Here is a 17,801-nt window from a genome sequence, read left to right on the forward strand (position 1 = left end):
AACATTCCTCTTAATCATTGAAATTTACTGAAGCGCGTAAAAAGGTTGCATTTTGTGACCAAGTTCTTCACACACCGAAACCCCATTTCCAAATTTTCCCAAGATTTTCTGTCAGAACTCACTGCCAGGTCCCACCTTTTTTTCTATATACATTTGAAAGCAGTTGCCACTTTTGTTTGTGCCTTTCTGCTTTCAGCTTTCTTCTGTTCTCTCTATGCAATGGCCCTTCTTGGCTCTCAAAACTCTTGTGCTCTTTTGGCCTCATTCTTGTCTTTTCTTGTCCTTGTTGTTTCCCTTCAATGCCATTTAGCTTCTTCGGCTGTGCTTCATGACCATGTCAGCCACCAGAAACCATTGGTTCAAACCAACCAAAGCACTTTTTCATTATTCGTGGGTGCTTGGGTCCTTGATGAAACTGAAACATACCCTCTTTATCATTCTTCTAGCTGCCCAATCATAGACCCAGAATTCAATTGCCAAATGTATGGTCGCCCTGATTCTGGTTACCTCAGATACCGTTGGAAGCCTCTCAACCGCGAGCTACCAAGGTACAAACACCAGTACTGAACACAACATCACGAAAAGTGAAATGGGTTCTATCCTAGTATTATTTGTCAATGTTTCTGAAATTTTGGTTTTAACATAGTCCAATGCTATCACGTCATTCATATAGTAGTGTTGTGTTCTCTGATTTAACTGCATTTCATTAAGTTGCGTATAAAATATGTATTGTTTGTATGTTAAGCTTGATTTGAATGGTTTTGTGGCATTAATATGCCATGGTAGGTTCAATGGGGTTGAGTTTCTGCTGAAAATGAAAGGCAAAACCGTGATGTTTGTTGGTGATTCGTTGGGAAGGAACCAATGGCAGTCTTTGATTTGTATGCTATCTGCTGCAGCACCTCGGACACACACAAAATTGGTCACAGGAGATCCTCTTTCAGTCTTCAGATTCTTGGTGAGTCAAAACATTTTTTTTTTCTGAGGAGTAAATGAGTGAGAAATCGTGTTTGACACTTCCATTCGTTGGAAGATTTAGGTCATGTTTGGCTACAAATACTTCCTGAAGAATAAATAAAAGCATAAAATGAATTAAATATGCAGTCCTACTTATGGTAAGACTATCTGGTTTAACCTGTCTAAAGGCTGATTTTATGTTATATTTATGTTAATTTTAATTTATAAAAGAAGTTTAAAGAAACAAAACTCTTTTGGTGATAAGGCGCATACACAGTTTTTTTGTGGATAAGATTCAGGTTTTGGTAGGACAATAAGAGGTAAGAACAACAAACTTTTGCCAGCAGTAAATAGTTTTGTTTTTCCCACTTTGTTAAGTTTCACTAAAAATAATGGTGGCTAGGGTCATTCATATATTTGTAATAGGACAAATAATGTGCTGAAAAGGTGTTTGTGAGAAAGTGTCAATTAAAACAAGGATGTAGCTTTCTATGCAAAAATCCCTTTATGAGGGGACCCGGAGTGTTTACATGGCATTAAATTTGTCAAGTGGATGCAAACTGCAGACACATCATCTTCATTCTTTACCCTTACAAGTTAGAATCATATATAGACAATGCAGAGTAAAAATGCTTTTCTGAGAAACGGTCCAAATTGGGTTTGATATGGCATATGCAGGATTATGGTGTGAGCATTTCATTTTACAGAGCTCCTTATTTGGTGGAGGTGGGTATGGTCCAAGGAAACAGAATTCTAAAGCTGGATAAGGTAGATGGGAATGGTGACGCATGGAGGAATGCTGATGTGCTGTCTTTCAACACAGGCCATTGGTGGACTCATCAAGGTTCTCTTAAAGGGTAGGCCCTTTTGTAAGTTTATTCAAGAAAATATTAAAAAAAAAATTAAATAACAAGTATATTGATTTTTATAATAGTTATTTATTTCTTGTAATTGATTGTATAAATTATTTTATGCAAAAATGCATAGAAGTTCTTCAGTTAATGGTTAACATAAATGTTAGCAATGCAATCTTGCAGGTGGGATTATGTTGAATTAAGAGGCAAGTTCTACCCAGATATGGATCGCTTGGCAGCTTTGGAAATGGGTATGAAAACATGGGCTAATTGGGTCGACACTAACATTGATAGAAGCAAAACCAGAGTGTTCTTTCAATCAATTTCTCCCACACACTACAAGTACGGACCCTTCATCTTTCACTATATATTATATTTTACTGCTTTCTCTCTCTTGCATTATTTTGTTGAAACAGTGTACCTGAGTATCTGATTTCATACACATGAAGCATAATAACTAATAAAGTTAAATTATTGAAGATTGATCATTAATCAGAAACATGAAACAAAATTTCAATCTTTCCCCTCTAGTCCAACTGCATTTGCATTTTATCGGATGGATTGTATATTTGTATTAAAAGATGAAAGTGGGACCCTTCTTTGACCAGTCCTTGACAGCTTGCACATAGATTATTGCTAGTGGTTTTCGGTCGAAAAGTTTTTGCAAGTTGAGTTTTCTGTCTGTCTTGAAGTTGAAATTTGTGGTCTTGTAGGTGCTGTCTCTGTCACAGGTTGAGATTTAAATTGCCCTTTTTTCATAACAGGAACTAAAATATATTTGATACCAAAAAGTAAACTATTTACAATCTTATAATAACTGACTATATAGCAGTAATTCACAAAATTACCATTGTCTTAGTCCCTTAATGTTTCATATCGTTAAGTAAATCATGATGCGCTTTGCTCTGTTCTCAGAGTTTCTGTATTCCTCAATCACAAGTTTGTACACTCACAAAGTCTTTATTGTCAGCACTACAAAGTTTGTCTGCTAACATTCATCTGAAAATATCATGATAACAAAACTTAAATGGCAGCGTTGGTTGCTCCATTATTTCCTTTTCATCAAGTCTAGTTTATCCAAATTATGCAGAGGTACTTTTCTTGGGGCCTCAGTCATTCATTGTCACATGAGTTTGCAATTGGCTCTTTTATTGCCTATCCACAGTTTTTCTGCTAACAGTATTATGACACCAGACTTAAATAGCAGTCTTATTAGCTCCGATATTATTTCATTTATATCATAATCCAGGTTATCCAAACCATGCAAAGGTTCTTTTGTCGGGCCTCAAAGTCATTCATATCACATGAGTTTGCAATTGGCTCTTTTATTGCCTTACCACAACAACCCTGTCAGATTTTGAGAAGTTTGCTTCTGCTGGTTCTGCAGGATCACCGTGTTTCATGTCCTGGTAGAAAAAAAAGTGTCGGTGAAATAAAGCATACATGATACACATCCCATTAATAATATCCATACACTTGAAAATAGTTCAACAAAAGCTTATACTTCTTTTTCTCCCCAATGAGGTCATTATTTTTATCAGTACATGTCACACATGATTGTGTTTTGGTCTCTCAAAAGATTGTATCTTGCATTTTTCCCATAGTAGAAAACCACAATATCTCGTGATCATTAAATATCCCAAGTAAACAGTTTCAAATAACATACATTTAGTATGGGCCAACATAAATGTGCTATACAATCTGATGGGGCAAGGCTGTGGCATAGCACATGGAGATGTCCATTGTTCATATGTGGATGACTTCATTGCCACCACATGTTCCAACTAACTTTAGTAGCATTAACCATTTAATCTTGACATTTTTAAGGACTGCTAAATACAGTCAAAGGCAAAACAGTGATTTGTGTTTTTGAGTTCATTAACAATTTTGCATATTAAACTGGATGACATGTTTTCATTTTTGAAACTTACATGATATTCTTGTCTTTTGTAAGATCATACTTGCCTCTTACAAGGGTATAAAGTGTAATGTGTTTTTTAGATAACAAGTGACAGGTATATCCCTCTTCTCAGTCTGATGTATCATTTCATACAATTAAGCAAGCTACTGATAGAAAGAAACATACATAGATCTCAGATAAATTTCAAAGAAATCACTGGTGTCAATGCAATATGTTTTGATTACTTGGTTTATGTTTGTCTCAAAGTTTTGTATGACAAAGTTGAACACAAGTTAACTAGATGGTAATAATATACAGCCCAACCGAATGGAATGTGGGTGGAACAACTGTGATGGCAACAAAGAATTGTTATGGTGAAACTGCCCCAATTAGGAGCACAACATACCCTGGAGCATACCCTGAGCAGAAGAGGGTTGTGGATATGGTTGTAAGAGACATGAGAAACCCTGCATATCTTTTGGACATCACAATGTTATCAGCATTAAGGAAGGATGGTCACCCTTCAGTTTACAGTGGTGAATTAAGTCCTCAGAAGAGGGCTAACCCAAACAGAGCTGATTGCAGCCATTGGTGTCTTCCAGGACTACCTGATACTTGGAATGAACTATTCTCTACTGCATTGTTCCACTAAATTTGGTTTATACTGCTTAATTAACATGTTCATATGTTCACTCATTGTATTATCTTCAGTAGGTGATGCATGGTTAGAGGGTTGCATGATCGCAACTCGTTGCAATTGTGAAGTTATATATGTTAAGGAAATGAACAAGTTTCTCTGTTGTTATATAAATGTAAAGTGTGAATTACAAGATTATTGTATAAATTCTACCAAAGGTGTTAATGAATGATTTTCAGCTTTTTAGTGTGCAACAAAATGGAAGTTGTAGAGCGTGAATGACATCTTATGTGTAAAAGGATTTACGTGGTTATCATTTGGTGTTTATGACATTTGTATAACTTTTATTTAATTTTAGTTGTTCTTAGTTTATCTATATGCATAAATATTAACCCTATCCTAGATTATTGCAAAAAGTCGATAGCTTGCGTTCTCCTTTTTCTTTTTAAATAGAAATACCTTAGCTAAATTAGAAATTGCCTATAGAAAATATTAAAATGTCTTCCTATCTCTTATGTTCTTTTATCTAATGGAGAACATTTGAAAGAAACTGTTAGGAATAAAAGAGGAAGACCGAACAGTGGCACCCTTGCGAGATATTAAAAGAGATTGGGGATAGCTGAGCATGAAGATTGAGCAGGAAGAATGGAAGACATCGGTGGAGGGTTTGAGGAGCAGAATGTTGGAAGTACATAGAATCCAGGAAAAATGGAAGACAATGGAGGATGATTTGCCACCACCCAAGCTTCCAGACCTGAATTGGAGGGCGCCACCTGGAAGAGGAACATTACGTCAAATAACAGTTCCCTGACTTCAACCTTGAGGACAAGGTTGATTTTGAGGGGTAGAGTAATGTTAGGAATAAAAGAGGAAGACCGAACGGTAGCAAGAAGGAAGGAGGGAAGCTAGGCCGAACAGTCCGAACGGTAAGATAAGGGGGAAGTTAGGCCGAACGGGGTAAGAGAGGAGAAGCTAGGACGAACGGTGTAAGAGAGGAGAAGTAGACCGAACAGTATCACGATAAGGCAGGGGGAAGTACATACCGAACGACAGACAGAAGGAAGAAGAGAAGTATAGACCGAACGATATCCAGAAGAAAGGAGGTGTACCGAACGGTAAATTAAAGGAGGATGGGATCAAAGGCCGAACGGTGTATACCCTAGTACTGAACGGTAATTAGTAGAAGCAGATCATGTTAGCAGAGAGGTTAGGGCGCGAGAATGAGACACTATAAATAGTCTTCCTGAACTCTAATTGGGGAGGTTATTTCTTTTGAGTATAGACTGGGCATATTTGCCAGGGGAGGAAGATAGGCTTCCTTGGGGGAGATTACACTTGTAATTTTCTATACCTTACAGAATCAATAATACATACATACTTTCATTTCTATTGTTCTAGTGTTTGAGTGAGAAGAGAGCGTAGATTTAGGTTACTCGTATAAAGTAACCTAACAATTGGTCCGACCTACCGGATCTGTTTCGGAGGGAAGAAGAGCTAGCGAGGAGGAACCATAGCGAAGAAGATAGAGGGAAAATTAAACGCACTGGAAGGAAGAATAGAGGGATGAATGGTGGCGATAGAGTCGACAATGGAGGAATTGACGACAGAGATGCGAGCAATGACTCTCGAATTCTGACGAACTTTCGGACGACGCTCCAGGAACCGAGATAGGAGCTCTAAAGGAAGACGTGATTCCGTCAATGTTGGATGCATACGACGACCGCCGAAAAAATCAGAGGAGGAATCGGAAGATGACAAAGGAGAAGTTCAACGTAGTGGGAGGAAGCGCGTTGAACTACCTACATTTGAAGGTACGGATCCCACGGGCTAGATCGCACAGGCAGAGAAATTCTTCGACCTCCAGAGCGTGACAGAGAAGGGGAAGATGAAGTTCGTCTGTAGATGCATGGAGGGAGGTTTAGTGAGCTTTTGGTTCCGCTTCTGGCGGAAGAAAAGCATGCATCCGACTTGGAAGATGTTCACCGACGCTCTAACGCGGAGGTTTGGCGGACTAAATCGGGTACCGTTTGTGAGGACCTAGTAGCGGAGCGACAGGAGGGGAGCGTCGACGAGGACATCCAAGACTTTGAAACCTGGTGCCACAAGCATCGGGAAAACCAGATCACTCCTCATTTTTTGTTTCTATCGATCTTGGAGCTAACATTATAAATGGTATGGAGGCTATGGTGGCTAATGAGCAAAGACCAGATACTTATTCGTTGATTGGTGATCAGTTGGCTCTTGGGTCGACACAATGAACAGTGATTGCCCTCGCGATGACAAAGAAACTGAACAAAACAATTTTGCAGATAGACCATTTGATTCCAAAAGGGACAGTTCTGTGGAAAGAAAGCTTGATGAGGAGATTTTTAGCCATCAAGAGAGGAGGGTTATGGATTGTCACTTCGCTCACTTGGAGTATGATTGTGCTGCTTCCCTTAATGATGTTTCTCTTTCCTACTAGAATCAAGATTATGTGTATGGGAGTTTTGGAGGAGATCATTGTATGCTTAAAGGGGGTTACAGTTTCGTTGATGAGTATCTGGGAGAAGGAATCACAATTCCCTTGAACCACATTGTAACAAATGTGTCACATGATATCAAGGACTCTGGTCAAAGTTATAAAATCAAAGTTTCTACAGAAATGGCAATGAGTTCTTTGGTGATATTGTTCTTGTTACTGTTCTACTAGGTTGTTTGAAGGCTGGAACTATATAGTTCTACCCACCTTTGCCATAGTGGAAATGTTCTTCTGTGAAGCGTTTTAGTTATGGAACTATAAATAAAGTGGTTTTGGAATTTCCTAGTGTAGTTTGGGATGGGGACTACTTCGAAGCAACAGATGAGAGGAGAAACAGTAGAGGTCACCGCTTTATGTTCTGTAATGTTAGGAACGCAGTTGGGGCTCGTGTCCTTATTGCATTAGAAGTTGGTAAAGTAGCCATAAATGGACAAAGCTGGAGCTCTTCGGATCATATCAAACATGCATTGAAGGTTCTCCAAAAACTTTTTGGGCAGGATTCAGTTCCAGATCCTGTTGCTTGTGTGGTGAATGATTGGGGTAGGGATCCTTGTAGCTATGGTGCTTATTCTTATGTTGCGGTTGGAACCTCAAGAGAAGACTATGATATATTAGGGAGACCAATTGACAACTGTTTGTTTTTTGCTGGTGAAGTAAACTGCCAAGAGCACCCAGATACTATTGGGGGTGCAATGATGAGTGGACAACGAGAGTCTGTTCGCATAATTGACATGGTGAGCACTAGAAATGATTATAGTGATGAGGTGGAGGGATTAGGAATTAGAGATAAACGTTATTTTTGTATGTTGGGAGATGTGGATGTGATTTTAGGAGTTACCTGGTTGGCAGCAGTGCAAGAAATTAAAGGAGATTGGAGACAACTGAGCATGAAGATTGAGCAGGAAGAATGGAAGACATCGGTGGAGGGTTTGAGGAGCAGAATGTTGGAAGTACATAGAATCCATGAAGAATGGAAGACAATGGAGGATGATTTGTCACCACCCAAGCCTCTAGACTTGAATTTAGGGCAACCTAGGAAGAGGAACATTACGTCAAATAATAGTTCCCTGACTTCAACCTTGAGGACAAGGTGGATTTTAGGGGTAGAGTAATGTTAGGAATAAAAGAGGAAGACCGAACGGTAGCAAGAAGGAAGGAGGGAAGCTAGGCCGAACAGTTCGAACGGTAAGACAAGGGGGAAGCTAGGCCGAACGGGGTAAGAGAGGAGAAGCTAGGACGAACGATCTAAGAGAGGAGAAGTAGACTGAACGGTATCACGATAAGGCAGGGGGAAGTACATACCGAACGACGAATAGAAGGGAGAAGAGAAGTATATACCGAACGGTATCTAGAAGGAAGGAGGTGTACCGAACGATAAATTAAAGGAGGATGGGATCAAAGGCCGAACGGTGTATACCCTAGTACCGAACGATAATTAGTAGAAGCAGGTCATGTTAGCAGAGAGGTTAGGGCACGAGAATGAGACACTATAAATAGTCTTCCTGTAACTCTAATTGAGGAGGTTATTTCTTTTGAGTATATACTGGACATATTTGCCAGTGGAGGAAGATAGGCTTCGTTGGGGGAGATTACACTTGTAATTTTCTATACCTTACAGAATCAAGATACATACATGCATATTTTCATTTCTATTGTTCTAGTGTTTGAGTGAGAAGAGAGCGTAGATTTAGGTTACTCGTATAAAGTAACCTAACAGAAACTTTGTACTTTTGTGATCTCCATAAACAAAAAGAACACAACACAACAAACAAAATAGTATTTCATTAAACATTGTTTGTTAAATTTTAAAACCCAGATTATTAGACGCTCTTATCTTAACAACAAGATAAATGGTAGAGCCCATAGTAGAGTCTAAGGAAGTATTTACCAAGTAGATGAATATGTAGATAGGTCAGAACAACATCCATAATAGTGTTGTCAAAACGGGTAACCTGGTCCAAGCCAAAAAAATTCGAATCCAACCCAACCCACCACGGGCTGTGGGTTAAACAGGTTGCCTAACTAGCTCAATTAATTACAATTTTTTTTCTCAAATAAATTTCACTCTAAAATTTGCCAGGTTCTAAGTAGATCACTCTAAATTTGTGAGTCAACCCGTGATGAGCCAGGTTCTAAGTAGATCAAGTTAAAATTGGCGAGTGGTGCTCCCTCCACCACCCCATCTTCTCCCTACACCTCTTCGTTTTTTTTTAAATTCTAAATTTACCTTTTTTACTTTTTACTTTTACCAATTTTACTTTTTATTTTTTAAAACCCTAATCTCAATCCTCTCTTACTTTCACTTTCCCTTTCACTTCAGCAGCAAACCCCCACACCCCACTAGGGATGGCAACGGGTCGGGTCGGGCACGGATAGTGCCTACCCGCAACCCGACCCGACAAAAAAAAATCCACCCGTTACCTGCACGGATACCCGCTTAAAAAATATCCGCGGGTATTTTAAAACCTGCGGATACCCGTGGATATCCGTGGATACCCGTAAATATTTAAAAAAATATATTTTATTAATTATTAAAATAAAATTTAAATAGAATTACAAAAATATATAAAATATAATATAAATTAAATTAAATATAAATTTAAATTCAATTTTAATTAAATTTAATCTTGTAAAATATAAATTAATGTTAATTTTAATTAAATTTAACTTAATAAAATATAAATTAAATTTTTATTTTTATTTTTTGCGGGTAGCGGGTATCTGCGGGTACGAATAGTATAATACCTGTACCCGACCCGCTTATAAGTGGGTATTAAAATATCCACTACCCGCGGGTTGCGGGTAGCAAATATCCGCGGGTATCAACTATCCGTCGCGGATTTTATCCGCGGATATCCGCGGGCGTGGATTTTTTTGCCATCCCTACCCCCACTGTCACTTTCTCTCTTACTCTTAATTGCCACTTCTGTTAACACAAAATTTTACAAAAAAAGAAAATTTTGCATGGTATAAATTTAAAACATTTATAACTTCTAATGAGTTTTGAAGTATAATGATTCCATAATATAATCTGCTAAAAATTTCTTTCCCACTTCCTTGTCTTTAAATAACCAAACTTGAAAATCTATGCTTAAACTTGAAACTCTAAACCATCAGGAGATAACCCTTGCCATTGTAAACCAAACCGTTTAGGCCGCAGGAGCTGAACTTCTCTTCAATGACCACTAGATGTTCGGTGAATCTCACAAAATTTGAAAGGAAATGGAAAATGTTGTGTTAACAACGAAAGTGAAAATTAAGAGAAAGAGAGAAATTGACAGTGGAAAGGGGGGGGGGGCTTGCTGTTGAGAGTGAAAGGAAAAGTGAAAGTGAGAGAGAAATAAGATTAGGATTTTAAAAAATAAAAAGTAAAAAAGGTAAAAGTAAAAAGTAGAAAGAGTAAATTTGGAATTTAAAAAAAAAATTGGAGAGGTGTTGGGAGAATATGGGGTGGTGGAGGAAGCATCACTCAAAATTGACGTGTATAAAAAAATGACATTTTTTTCAAACTCAATCCGATTTGAATATGTGATAAGTCGGTTGGTCCACCGATTCTAATATATTTTGATAATACTAATTAAGAACTAAAATATTCATAAGAGAAACTTAGAAATATGTAATTCCCCACCAAAGTTAAGTAATGAGTATATATATTTTTTGTGGATCAATAAAGAACTAATATTCTCGAGGAATTAATTATGATTGAATTAGTGTTTTTGTGAAAATTACTCAATTACCTAATAACTTTCCAAAAATAACTTTTGATCATAAAAATATAAAATTGATTCAAGTTGATAAAAAGGAGATTCAGTGTATGATTGTTCTTCCAATTATAAGTCCTAAGTGTTGTATTGTTTATTATCTAAAGGCTTATAAAGACTTCACTTAATTTATATTCTATAAGAGTTGTTGGAAAAATTATTGAAAAGTCTTTTTTAAATGGTTGGCCAGTATAAAAAATATGTTCTCTAAAAGTTGTTTGAAAAATTATTAAAAGGTATTTTTTAAATTTGAATTTATATTAACATCCTTAATATATATATATATATATATATATATATATATATATATATATATATATATATATATATATATATATATATATAAAAGAGAAAGAGAGATAATTCTTCATTCTAATGGAAAATTTTTAATATTGTACAAAATTTATATTTTTGTAATAGAAAAATTACAAATATGTAAAACATTGGCATATATTATATATTATGTTATGATTAATGTTTTCCTCTAATTAAATCTTAATGCATAAGAATAGTTAATTTCAAGGTTTTAATCAAATAATAATTATTCGTGTAGTTTTTAGGTTAGTGTTGTTTAAGTGGATTGATATGGTTTGGGAATAATTAGGTCAAATTATAATTCTAACACCCAAATCATCTTCTTTAACTCTGTTTTAAAGTTTATTTTATATTTTTTATTGTAGCTTTAAAAAAAATAAGGAAGAATATTTCGAGTCCATTTAAACTTTTAGGGGAAAACTAGTAATTCTTTAAAGGAAACATGATTAAAATTTGCGAAAAGTAAAACTAGAAAATATAATAACAATTGGATCTAATTAAAACATCACTACGGATGAGATAATGAATTTTGCATTTATATTTAACAAAAGAAACACTCTTATTAAGAGTTAAAATCACAGAATTGAAGGTAATACTACATTGAACACTTCTTGTAGAAAGCCTTATATATATACATACATATATATAAAGCTTTGCCAAGATGAAATCACACAGCAGGCGATTTTTTCATAGTGTTTAGCTTAATCATCTTCATTCTCGCCAATTATTCTGAGTCACAGAGCTTGATATATACTAGCCCTGGATGGTAACTCCAAGAGGAGCAGCATCCATAGGTATAATCTTCTCAATTTCTACACCTTTGTTGGCTAAATTGTTCTGCTTGTCATAAGCTGAGATGTGCACTCCAAGTGCTGCTCTACCAGAAGGGTCAAGGTTGCCAGACCAAGCAGCATCCCACTCAACAGCTTTCGCCGTGCTGCATGCAACACTTGCTCCTCCAGGAACAGTCAGCCTTGCTGAGTTCTGCACAAACAAACCAACAAACACATATTTCAATTACCTCTTACTGAATATACGTCAGAGATAGTTATACGGTCAAAATAGCTTCTGGGGTGCTGTTAATTCAGAGTTGTTTGATTAACTTGCCTGAGGGAAAAACCTCTCAAAGATCATTCTATAGTAGTATGCTTCCTTCGTTATTGGGGTGTTGTGGGGGTAGATGTTACCAGCATTCAACATCATTCTGTCAGTCACCTAGGGAAAAAAATGTCAAGAACCAGTTATAATAAGCAAAATCATGAACACGGTGATGTAAAACAGGATGTATTCAATACATGTTTTGCAGCATGAGCCTTGAGGCCATCAATCCAACTATACCCTACTCCATCACTGAATTGTTCTTTCTGCCTGTATAATATGTGCTGCACCAAAATAATTGTGTACATATTAGTTTAACCAACCAATTTTGCAGATATATGTATGTACATATATATATATATATATACATCCACATTTCAGAAAATTACATAGTACCTTTGGCAGATATGGATGTTCTTCATCATCAAAGGCTCTCCTCAGAATCCACTTCTCAATTCGTCCTTCATCTCTTTTTATCTGAAGCATTAAAACAGTATACCAGATTAATAAAATTGTCAGATTTTTCAAACATAGTCACATTTTTAACCTGTACCATTTTATACTCGGGGTCAATGTTCATTGCAGCATCGATAAACGCCTTGTCCAAAAACGGTACTCGGGCTTCTAGACCCCAAGCAAATGTTGATTTATTTGCTCTCAAGCAGTCATATTGGTGGAGTGCTTTGATCTGCATAACAAAAACATTACTATTGTTATTCTGTTAAAAACTGTACTTCAAACCCTTATATTGTGTGAATCAATGAGCATGATAAAGCTATGACCTTGCGGCATGTTTCTCTGTGAAACTCCTCCTTGTTGGGTGCCTTGTGGAAGTACAGATACCCTCCAAAGATCTCATCTGATCCTTCTCCTGAGATAACCCATTTCACACCTAGTGATTTAATCTTCCGAGACATAAGAAACATGGGCGTGCTTGCTCTAATTGTGGTCACATCATATGTTTCAATATGGTATATAACATCCTCAATGGCATCTATTCCATCCTGCACAAAAATTTATTCACTAATCATTATATCTATAAACTGAAGGGCCCTCAAATTGTGAGGTGAAAATAACCTTTCATGTACTAAGTTACCTGAACAGTGAAGTGAAACTCATGGTGGACAGTGCCAAGATAGTCAGCAACCTCTTTTGCAGCCTTTAAATCTGGTGAGCCCTACTCAGCACGAGATGACAAAGGATTAATGAAACATGAAATGTTTTCATACGTTAAATATGCAATGTGACTCATAATTTTGCTTAGATGGTACACCTCAAGTCCTACACAGAAAGAATGTAACTTTGATCCCCACTGTTCAGCAGCCTTCGTGTTAGCCAAGTAGCGAGAAGTGATGGATGCCACCAATGAAGAGTCCAGACCTCCAGAAAGTAGAACACCAAAAGGCACATCAGTCATCAACCTTTTTATGACAGCCTGAAACCACATTCACTGGTCAGCTTTACTCGTGAAAAAGTTATCAAACAATAATTCTTGCATCACTTCACCAGTTATTCAAACAAGATTTTAGACTTTTTGTGAATCTTACCTGCTCAAAGGCACGTCTCAAAGCTAGAGGGTCGTAAGGAGCAGATGGAATAGCCTCAGAGAACCAAGGAGGATTGTACCATCGGCGAAACCCTCTCTCTTTGCTCGAGTACAAGTGACCAGGTGGAAAACACTCAAAATGTTCACAATCATCGTTCAAGCCTTTCATTTCAGACGAAATCCAAACAGAGCCTGAACACAGAGATGCCAAACTTGTATCATCTTCTTCATGTATTCTATTCAACTCAATTCAAGGAGAAACTAGAAATGCACGAGTTCAGTTCAAAAGTGAGACATAGTATAACACCATTACCATCTAATCCCCAACCAATGTACAGGGAAGTGACCCCTATAGCATCTCGAGCCACTATAAAACTGTTGTCACGGGTATCCAGAAGAACAAACGAGAAGATACCATCCAGCATGTCTACAAAGTCTTCTCCATGTTCCTCGTACTGTTCCAAAGATAAACACAATAACTTTAACTTGTTAAGAACTACATATTATTCAACCATGATTTCTTCAATTTCTCACAAAAACTTACAATCATTGAAAGGAATGGTCATAAAAAAACCTCTTTTCATTAAGTTAAATAATCTTACTTTTCATGCATAACTGCGCCGTTAACATTAAATTCTGACCACATAATTATATTAGTATAATCAAGATTAAAAAGTACTTAAATATTCAACTTAAGAAACCTACGTGACTTGTATATATTTTAAATCATCTAACATTTTTTCTTTTGTCGTTTTCCTACCAAAACACTCCTCTTACTTTACATATCATGACGTGACATCAACTAATCTTCACGGTATAATTTTATGTAATTATTTTAATCAAAGTGAATCTTAATTATTAAATTAAAATTAAGGAATCCAAATTAATAAATGCTTATGTATAAATCTTTAAAAACAGAGTAATCATTAATAGGAATCATATTCAATTCAATCTTATAGAAAACGTCTAAAGTAGAAGAAATTTGTTTACTAGAAATAATCAAAGAGATTTTTTTTAGTAGAGATTAATCATTAATGAAATTGCTTATTCTTGATGATTTTGTTTCTAGAAAGCGTTTTAATTTATGGAAATAATTTTAAAATTAAAGCATGATAATGAATTCCAATAAAAAGATGACTAACCAAGTGTGCTATAACATCACAGTCACTTCCAGTTCGGAACTGGTGATTAGGAAGCTGTCTCCTGAGTTCTTCATGGTTGTAAATCTCTCCATTTACCTGTGTTTCAGTAGTGGTTTACATCCATTGTTGAATTAGTTAAATAAGATAGAAAACTAATAATAGATCCCACGTAATTGAATAGAATCAAATGGTTCTCAAAATTACAAAATGAATAAATATAATTATTTTAATTTATTTGTTGGATTGAAAATATTATATTTATTTATTTTTAAAGTTTAGAAACAAAATATATTAAAAGTTTGAAACAAACAAAATTAAAATATACAATTATTTAATATATTTATGCTAGAATGAAAAAAATTCATACTTAGGTCATTATCTTTCTTTATATACTTTCTTTACAGTTTTATGGTATATTGAATGAATTCCACCATGGTAATAAAAATTGAGAAAATGAAAATAAGATGAAGGGAGTAACGTGTAGAAGTATTATTGCTGAGTGTGTTATGGCCTACCGTGACAATGACGGATTTGTCCTCGTTGAAGAGAGGCTGATCCCCAGAAGCTGGATCTACTATGGCTAAACGCTGATGCGCCAAAAAGCAATCACCATGTTGATGGAGCCCACTCCAGTCAGGCCCACGGTGCTTCAATCTGTTTGTGACCTCAACAACAACAAAACAAAATTCAATAAATATAAATTCTCATTATTTACCCAATCTATTTAATAACAAAAATATTAATGTTTTATTGGTGCTATGATTTTCAACATATTTATTTTAGTTATGATTATTTCGTACAAATACTATATTTATATAAGAAAGTACAAGTTTCTTAATTGTTTCATTATTCAATCATAACTTAACCCGTATAATAATTCTATTCATTTTGTCATAAATCTCTCTCTCTCTCTCTATATATATATATATATATATATATATATTATATATATATATATATATATTTGATGATGTAAATTTATTTATTATAATAATATATGATTATTACACTTGAACCTTAATTTGAGTTTATATTGTTATCTTGATTTCTAAACTATAAAAAACACATATTTATCTTTCTTTAAGATAAATTATAATAACACTATTATATCAATGAGTTATGAACATAAAAAGAATCTAATATTCTTTACTATGTTACCCAAGTTTTTCAATTTTTACTAATATATATTTATGTTGTTCTACATGAAATGTATTTGAGACAACTTCTAAAAGTTAAATTTGTTTAGTAATTATGAATGATTATTTTGGTGTGAGTAACAAAACTAATTTTCTAGACAGGAAATGTTTGTGCAAATTTGAGAGGCAGAAACATTAAAAAAATAATTTAATTTATAGGTTTATAAAAAAAGTGTTTTAAAAATTATTCTAAATTTCAGTTGATGTTAACTTAGTTTTATAAAAAGAAGTGAAATTGAGAAAACATGTTTTTTTTTTCTCAAACGTACTGAGATTAGTATAGAAAACAACTAATGAATGATCTCATAACTAATCCCTTTCAATTATTTGATTTCAATCGTCATCCACTTTTTGGAAGCTTCCCACCAAATATAACCAATAATTGCATTTCAATCAGATCCCACAACTCACATCTGTATTTGGTTTTTTCGGAGACGAAACTAAACTAAATTAAATTAAAATTGATAAAAAATATATATACTGACTTCTAAACCAACTAAATTGTACTTTTAAATGAATTTAAAAAATATATATAACATGTTAAGACAATATTCAATAAAAATTAAAAATTAATTTGAAATTTGAAGACATATTATACATAAACACAACAAACTGTGTGATTTATTTTATAATATATTTTATTCATAGTTGCCCACTTACCTTGTCAATCTAACTGACTGAGAACAATCATAATTTGAGGCTCCACTACAAAGTTCAAACTTTCGTCACCTTGGTCACATGTTTTTCTTTATGTCCGTCCAAATTATAATACTTCAATTTTCAATAAATAAAACATTTACCTATTTATTAAATTTTAAATAGAACTGACCATTTCTTCGAATTTAATAAATTTTAAAATCTACAAACGAGCAAATAGAGTGGCGTCTTCTATTTCAACATATCTAAAAAATTTACACCATTAAAACTCTCTCGCTTTTTCATTCCTCAAAATACATCTGTTTTGACAATTTTGTTTATTTTTACGTTAATTATTCTAAAAACTTATGCTATTTCTGATTGAGTAAACATACGAAAACACTATACTGATCATGCATGTAAATTAAACTTAATTATATAGAATAATAGAAAAAAAATATTGCCTGCGAGAGAGCTCTAGGACGCGAACCCTTTTGGCTCGAGAGTCATCAGAACAACCAAGAACAGCAAGAATACCACACATTGTGATGTGATAATGGAATCAAAATCAGACTAAGAAAAGAAAGAAAAGAGCAGAGAAGAAGAACAAGAAGACGACGACGTCGTATAATGTGGGAGAAGTTAAATAACTTAAGAAATTTTGGTATACACAACGCTTCCCAAAGCCACGTATTTATATGCATAATTACGTGAATAACGTCAATAATGAAAAACGAATGATATGACTCCACCAAGTGGCTCCATGAAACGCCGTCGTTTTCCTTTAATTCATTGTACGTTACCGTCCACTGCACACTAAACACTGACCTATAATTGGTTCCTCTTATCTTTCGACACGTGGTCGAACGTTGTTCTTTCTTGGGATCCATTGTTTTTTAATTTTATTTTATTTTTGCATGTCTTGTACTTATATCATATAGTTAATATTTTTTGTTTGTTTTTGTGTTCCTTGTTCACACAAGTACAGATTTCCTCCAACAAATATCTTCTGGTTTTTGTGTTTCTGCTTTTAAATAGTGAAAATAACTCCAGTTACGAACCGGAGAAGTTTTACTAAATGGCATATTTGAAATAATATTTAAAAGAATTTAACTGAAATACACTGATAAATACTGTAAATACAAGTATAAGCTGTTTTTAGATAAATAATAGTGTAAATATACTGATTAAAATTAAAGTTTATTTAAATGTACAAGTATTGGAAGTTTCTTCCTCTA

The 17,801-nt window shown here is 34.8% G+C and overlaps 2 protein-coding genes across 2 annotated transcripts; one reads left to right on the top strand and one right to left on the bottom strand.

The window, feature by feature from the left end:
• The first annotated feature begins 204 nt into the window (after positions 1–204).
• On the top strand, positions 205–4,700 carry LOC124821243 (protein PMR5-like). The gene is made up of 5 exons (XM_047293106.2): positions 205–548; positions 787–958; positions 1,636–1,814; positions 1,995–2,153; positions 4,030–4,700. The coding sequence occupies exons 1-5, from the start codon at positions 220–222 to the stop codon at positions 4,361–4,363; spliced, it is 1,173 nt and encodes a 390-aa protein (XP_047149062.1). The 5' UTR covers positions 205–219; the 3' UTR covers positions 4,364–4,700.
• A 6,739-nt stretch (positions 4,701–11,439) lies between these two features.
• LOC124821242 (asparagine synthetase [glutamine-hydrolyzing] 1) lies at positions 11,440–17,227 on the bottom strand. Its single transcript, XM_047293105.2, has 13 exons — positions 17,028–17,227; positions 15,247–15,385; positions 14,732–14,827; positions 13,903–14,044; positions 13,591–13,781; positions 13,317–13,478; positions 13,140–13,220; positions 12,826–13,047; positions 12,597–12,731; positions 12,440–12,520; positions 12,241–12,327; positions 12,053–12,160; positions 11,440–11,929 (listed from the first exon to the last, which is right to left on the bottom strand). Exons 1-13 carry the CDS (start codon positions 17,105–17,107, stop codon positions 11,699–11,701), a joined length of 1,755 nt encoding a protein of 584 aa, XP_047149061.1. The 5' UTR covers positions 17,108–17,227; the 3' UTR covers positions 11,440–11,698.
• Positions 17,228–17,801: the final 574 nt, after the last annotated feature.

The sequence above is a fragment of the Vigna umbellata genome, chromosome 1 (assembly GCF_029865625.1).
Source record: "Vigna umbellata cultivar VRB3 chromosome 1, Vumbellata_1.0, whole genome shotgun sequence".
In the NCBI taxonomy this organism is placed as follows: Eukaryota; Viridiplantae; Streptophyta; class Magnoliopsida; order Fabales; family Fabaceae; genus Vigna; species Vigna umbellata.